Source organism: Hemitrygon akajei, chromosome 8 (genome assembly GCF_048418815.1).
Source record: "Hemitrygon akajei chromosome 8, sHemAka1.3, whole genome shotgun sequence".
Taxonomy (NCBI): Eukaryota; Metazoa; Chordata; class Chondrichthyes; order Myliobatiformes; family Dasyatidae; genus Hemitrygon; species Hemitrygon akajei.
The window spans coordinates 145,249,352-145,255,881 of record NC_133131.1 but is presented as its reverse complement, the minus strand read 5'-3'; the positions used below and the strand labels follow the sequence as shown (position 1 = coordinate 145,255,881).

At 48.6% G+C, this 6,530-nt stretch overlaps 1 protein-coding gene across 1 annotated transcript; it reads left to right on the top strand.

Annotated features, from left to right (window-relative positions):
- Positions 1 to 512: 512 nt before the first annotated feature.
- fzd8a (frizzled class receptor 8a) lies at positions 513 to 3,450 on the top strand. The gene has a single exon (XM_073054832.1). The coding sequence runs from the start codon at positions 1,067 to 1,069 to the stop codon at positions 2,846 to 2,848; it is 1,782 nt and encodes a 593-aa protein (XP_072910933.1). The 5' UTR covers positions 513 to 1,066; the 3' UTR covers positions 2,849 to 3,450.
- Positions 3,451 to 6,530: the final 3,080 nt, after the last annotated feature.

Genomic DNA, 6,530 nt, shown 5'->3' with positions numbered 1-6,530 from the left:
AAGATTGGCTGGATAATCAAGCATTTATTTGCGATCTCTCTCCATTGCCCCGAAACGCGTTCTGCTCAGTTTGAAGTTTCCTTCCACCTCCAGAAAAAGTAGCGAAAGCCGCCACTTCTATTCCGTGTTGTTTTTTAAAAAATTGTTATTCGCTTTCTCGACAAACCTGGGCTCCCGTTTTATGATCCAACAATTCCAACCCTGGCGTGAAAACACAGCCAGTGCCAAAAGAAACATCAGTGCTTCAATTAAAATAAAAACCGAAATAATTCGCATTGGACGAGGAGGGGAGTAAGACAACCCCCAGCGATGTCCTAACAAGCGAAAATTAACCTGCTAAACGCCCAGACCCTCTGGGAACAGTCACCCTGCATCTCGCCTCTTTGGCGAGAATTGATGGGTTTGAGACGAGGGATCTGCCCGCCCCTGTCGCCCCCCGATTGGTAACGCGCAGCTGGAAGGGGGAGGGATTTGGCCTGCCTCGTGTTATAAATATAGAACAGTCACAAGCACCCAGCACATTCAGCGATCATTAATGAGTCGCGGCGCTGAAATTTATTTCGAGAGCTATTCTTTTGCTGGAAGAGGGGGAAAAAAAGCGAGAATCTGTGCATCAATAAAAACAGTCTACCATCGAGGTACACAACGGCGTCGCTTGCGATTCCCACTGACCGGCTGAAAGGAAAGGGAAATCCCAGTCTTCCAAGCAAGGAAAAAGTTAGAAGAGGGACTGTGTGAAGTTTTTCTTTATTTTAAAGAAAAGGTGCTGTTGTCGTGTACAGCCATCTTGATCCCACGCCTGCAGGGCTAATGTTGTATCGCTCCTGCTTGTCGCCTCTGCATGCGGTGGACTGTAGCTGCGTTGCCAAGTCTGAAGGAGTTAAATGTGAATCTGATCCGCATGTTGTGCTGAGAGATCCGGAGGAGGGACAGGGGGGGTGGGGGGACATTTGCACTTTGCGTTTATTTAAGGATCTATATTGGTGTTTATAAACAGTCTGCCGGGCATTCAGGAACAAAAAAAAAGGAAAAAGCCCAGACTAGACGGAATAAGGCTGCAGGAGACATGGAGAGTTGCCTGCTGGAGGTCTACCTGCTGTCTGCCCTGGCTTTACTGCACAGATCGAGCGGGGCGGCCGCCAAGGAGCTATCCTGCCAGGAGATCACCGTGCCCCTGTGTAAGGGTATCGGCTACAACTACACCTACATGCCTAACCAGTTCAACCACGACTCGCAGGACGAGGCGGGCCTGGAAGTGCACCAGTTCTGGCCGCTGGTCGAGATTCAGTGCTCGGCCGACTTGCGCTTCTTCCTGTGCAGCATGTACACGCCGATCTGCCTGGACGACTACAAGAAACCGCTGCCTCCGTGCCGCAGCGTGTGCGAGCGGGCGAAAGCGGGCTGCGCGCCGCTCATGAGACAGTATGGCTTCGCCTGGCCCGACAGAATGAGATGCGAGAGGCTGCCTCGCCAGGACAGCCCCGATGGGACCCTGTGCATGGACTACAACCGCACCGAGCTGACCAGCGCCGCGCCCGCCGCCCCCTTCCAGCCCACGGGGCGGCCGACGCATTCGGAGCCGGGCCAGGAGCGGGACCGGGGCCGTGGAGGAGCGGGACCGGCGCCGCCGCCGCCGTGTCAAGCGGGTTGCCAGTGTCGAGCGCCCATGGTGCAGCTGAAGAGCGAGCGGCACCCGCTCTACAACCGGGTAAGCACCGGCCGCCTGGCCAACTGTGCCGTGCCGTGTCACGACCCCTACTTCAGCGCGGACGAGCGGAGCTTCGCCGCTTTCTGGATCGGCCTGTGGTCGGTGCTGTGCTTCGCTTCGACGCTGGCCACCGTCGCCACCTTCCTCATCGACATGGAGCGCTTCAAGTACCCCGAGCGGCCCATCATCTTCCTCTCCGCCTGCTACCTCTTCGTGTCGGCCGGTTACCTGGTGCGGCTGGTGGCCGGCCACGAGAGCGTGGCTTGCGGCCGCCGCCAGCTCGGCTCCGAGCAGCACGTTCACTACGAGACAACGGGGCCGGCGCTCTGCACCGTGGTCTTCCTGCTGGTCTACTTTTTCGGCATGGCCAGCTCCATCTGGTGGGTCATCCTGTCCCTGACATGGTTCCTAGCCGCCGGCATGAAGTGGGGCAACGAGGCCATCGCCGGCTACTCGCAGTACTTCCACCTGGCCGCCTGGCTGGTGCCCAGCGTCAAGTCCATCGCTGTGTTGGCCCTCAGCTCTGTGGACGGCGACCCGGTGGCCGGCATCTGCTACGTAGGCAACCAAAACCTGGACAACCTGCGCGGCTTCGTGCTGGCGCCGCTAGTCATCTACCTGCTGATCGGCAGCATGTTCCTCCTGGCCGGCTTCGTCTCCCTCTTCCGCATCCGCCGGGTTATCAAGCAAGGCGGCGGCGCCCAGACCGACAAGCTGGAGAAACTGATGATCCGCATCGGGGTCTTCACCGTGCTCTACACCGTTCCCGCCACCATCGTGGTGGCCTGCTACTTCTACGAGCAGCACAACCGGCCGAGCTGGGAGGTAAGCCACAACTGCCACTGCCCGGGAGATCAGTCGCTGCAGCACGGTGGAGGCGGGGAGGCGGTCAGGAAACCGGACTACGCCGTCTTCATGCTAAAGTACTTCATGTGTCTGCTGGTGGGTATCACCTCGGGGGTCTGGATCTGGTCGGGTAAGACGCTGGAGTCTTGGAGGGCCTTCTGCACGCGTTGTTGCTGGAGCAGCAAAGGTACCGGCGGCTCTATGTACAGCGACGCCAGCACCGGCTTAACCTGGAGATCAGGCACGGCCAGTTCTATGTCTTACCCCAAGCAAGTGCCGTTATCCCAGGTTTGACATCTCCTCGCACAGACTTTCAACCCCCCCCCCCCCCATGATTCTCGTCCAGCATCTTTATTAACATGTTAATGAACTCTAATGGTATCCATTAGTCAGAAGTGAAGGAGTAACCGGTGCTGTCACTAAATCATTTTAAATTCATTTTATATGCACAGGACAAGTGTGGGAGGAAAATCATTTTCCACTGCAATGTGCTCAAGAGCAGGAACTTTAAAAAACTGTCGGCAGTTTGTTTTGTGTACAAGCAAAGACTGAGTTCTCTTAATTGCTGGCATCTGTTAAAGTACACTTAAAACGGAGGGACAAAAATGGCGTACTTGACACATCTTAACATACTGGGTGCAACAACCGGCCTTAAAATCCTGTTTTTTTAAAAAAAAATATATCCCATGTAATACGGGTTTCTTGCAAAAGTTGTATTTATTTGTACTATGAACGCAAACTTGTAAATTGTGTAAATAACAAAAGTGTTTTTGAAGTATATACAGAGTATGTAAATTTTTTGTATTAAAAAAAAGTCTAGTGGTTGCTTCAGCCAGAGCATCAGAAATATTTGAAGCAATTATTCTATTTTGACAATAAAACAACTTTTGATTTAATCACGTTTGCAAACACTCCTGAGGCTCTTATTTCTGCAGGAAACGCGTACATATACTTTTGGGCAGCATGTCGAGGGATGTTAGTTTAGGCGAAAAACTGTTTTGGTAATTGTTGAACTTTTTACCTGGCTGCCCACGGGCTGAGTACATAATTTTTTAAACGAGGGCCCATTCAATGGGGTTAATCTGTAGGAGTGAGCCTTTTGAATCAAATAACTTTGATGTCTCCTTTCCAAGCTTGAAGTACTTCCCCCCCCCCCCCACCCCCGTCTTTCTTGCTTCAGTCCTCGGTTCCCGCTTGTTTTCAAGGCCATTGGCCACCGTGGTGCCTTAAAATGAATTAAAAGGACGTTTTTGAGACTTAACTCGTTTAAACTGGGAGACTAGTTGTAACAGTTAGTGAGCATGAAGGGAACGCAGAACAGTCTTTTAAACAGCTTTTTCTGTATTGTTGGCCAGACTGCAGGCAGTAAGGCATAGGCCCGGACATATAGAAATGCCCATGAATGCCCTACAGGTGGTCTAGCTCACATAATCCTCCAATTTAAGGCGCTCTCCTTAGCAAGACAATTGCATTACAAAGCCCTCTCTTTTTTGCTCCTAATTGAAGCGATGAACAAGTATTATAGACTACAAGCTGTAAAAAAAACTCCACGGCAATTGCCTGCACTATAGTTGCAAGCAGATAAATGGAATGGCAGCGTTGTTCAGGCAAATGTACGCTGCTCATAAAAGGGCATTTTATTCCTTTTAGCAGTTTTGGCTGACATAAAAAGAAACTATGCCCGATACACACGTAATTTTATGGCAGATTAGGGATAATTTAAAAGTAATTGGGAAGGCTGCACATTAGTACTGAAAAGATGCCCCCGGGTCCAGTATTAGACTGTCAATCAAGATAAGAGAGGGACAGTTAGTCCCATCTCTATAGGCCAGTCCCGCTAATCACCAAAGCATCCTTCAGCACTAAAGCAGGCCAGCACGTGGTTTTATAGACTTCTCAAGTTTAACAAGGCAATGTAGACGTAAAATTGAGTGTCTGTACGTGATTAGTCCAGCTGCACTGTTGGGTGCTTAATTAACGCAATTTTAGTATTTTTTAATGTGTTCAAAAGTAAAATGACAATAAGAATTAAATCACACTATGCGGTGTACGACTAACCCTTACAGTCACGTGAAATATTTGAATTGCACTTTTTATTGACATCGCATTGACAAGTGTCAATTTCTCAAGCCTTGCGTATTAACACTTTCTTACTGTTTTATGTGAACTGTAACGCTATCCAGTGCTCGGAGCTCCGTGGGTGGTGCGTGTACATTTTATCACATTATTTAATCAGACAGTATCAGCAGAGTAAGTAAATAAACCTGCTCAAGAATGACATACTAAGTCATTTGGCTGAAGAGTCGAAATGGCGGCTCTGAGGAGTCCTTTATTTCTAATTGACCTGTTTACATTAAAACTTAGACTCTTTAACAGCATTTGAGTCTGGGGACGGTGTGCGGTAGTTTTGTGGGGTTCTTGTCGGTTTTCGAGTCCACCACCTTGTTTGGCGGTCTTAAAGATCTTTGCAGTTGAGCGAAGTGTGTAGCTTAATCACCAAGCCAAAGTTGTCTTGTTTTCTGAAAGTACAATTCTTCCAATCGCTTAAACGAATGAACATGATCTGCAGGTGCTTCAGTTCATCAGATCCAGATGGGAGTCCCCAATGCCGTTATTAGAATTGTAACAGGAAGGAGAAAACCGGGATCGCTGCAATTTCCGTTCTGTCAAACGCTTCTTCCATGACCTGGGTACGGGTGGATCAATCATTATTTCTGCACGTTCTCTTCTACAAAATTAATTGTTCTGAGTCACGGGCTGATCAGCTAAAAGTATTCTAAATTTTACCCTTCCAAAAAAAAAACAGGCTTTGCAATCTTCCCACGTAAATTGTATACAGTTTTATAAAGCCTCCCAGTGGAGACAGTTCCAGTATTTACATTCCATGTCGCCGCTTGGCATGACAGCGCTAGTTTATGCAATGTGGGGAATCTTGGGAATGGACTTTAACTAAATCAAAGACCAGTCAGCTACATTCCTAAAATACTGTGGGATCGTTCTTTTTACCCTGTGCAAAGCTAATATACGCTAAGAGCTCCGATGACCTCCAGTAATACTCATAAGAGATGAAATCCATGGAGGTGAGAGACACCGACTTGACGGGAGTGCCGTTGCTGGATCTGCATGTCACTGGGTATAATTTCATTTATCGGAATTTCTTAAAATTATAGCGTCCGGTTTCCATTTGCCAGCAAGTCAGGTGAATCCATTTATATAATCGAAAGCCAATACTGTTTGTTCCTTAAAATAGTTATGATTTCCACCATCAGTAGCGTCCAGATCGTTTGCTGGAGGACTGATAGCAACATCGTGCCAGATTGACCGGTCTCTGATGAGGCTCTTTGGCATTAATTTGTACCCTGGGGCAGAGCCACTTTTCACACGTCCACGTTAAATCTCACCACCTACCGCAGCTGTTTGCCACAAGGGCCACACTAGGATTAAGAGTCTGCATGAGACAAATTTCCTTCAGTGAATGTCAGCCAAAGTGAAACCATTCAACCTAGTTACCCCAAATGATGTGTTCTTGGATTTAGTTCCAGCCTTCAATCTGGCTGCCATCCCAAGAGATCCCTTGGGTAGATAAGCCCATAAAATATAGGAGCAGAATTAGGCTCTTTGACCCACAGGTCTGCTCTGTCATTCTATCGTGGCTGAGTTACTAACCCTCTCAACCCCATTCCCCTGCATGCTCCCCATAACCATTGACACCCTTACTAATCAAGGACCTATCAAATTCTGCTTTAAATATACTCAATGACAGCCTCCACAACCATATGGGGCATTGAGTTCCACCAATTCAACACCTTTATCCACCTCATACAAAATAAATCCTCCTCATTTCTGTTCTAAAGTGACTTTCTTGAATTCTAAAGCTGTATACTCTGGCCCAGAGCTCTACTATAGGAAATAATTTCTCCATGACCACTCTATCTGGGCTTCTCAATTCAATAGGCTTCAATGAGATCCTCCCCTC

What these genes read in the sequence shown, in the direction of transcription:
- fzd8a (XM_073054832.1), top strand. Translation starts at nt 1,067, where the DNA reads ATGGAGAGTTGCCTGCTGGAGGTCTACCTGCTGTCTGCCCTGGCTTTA.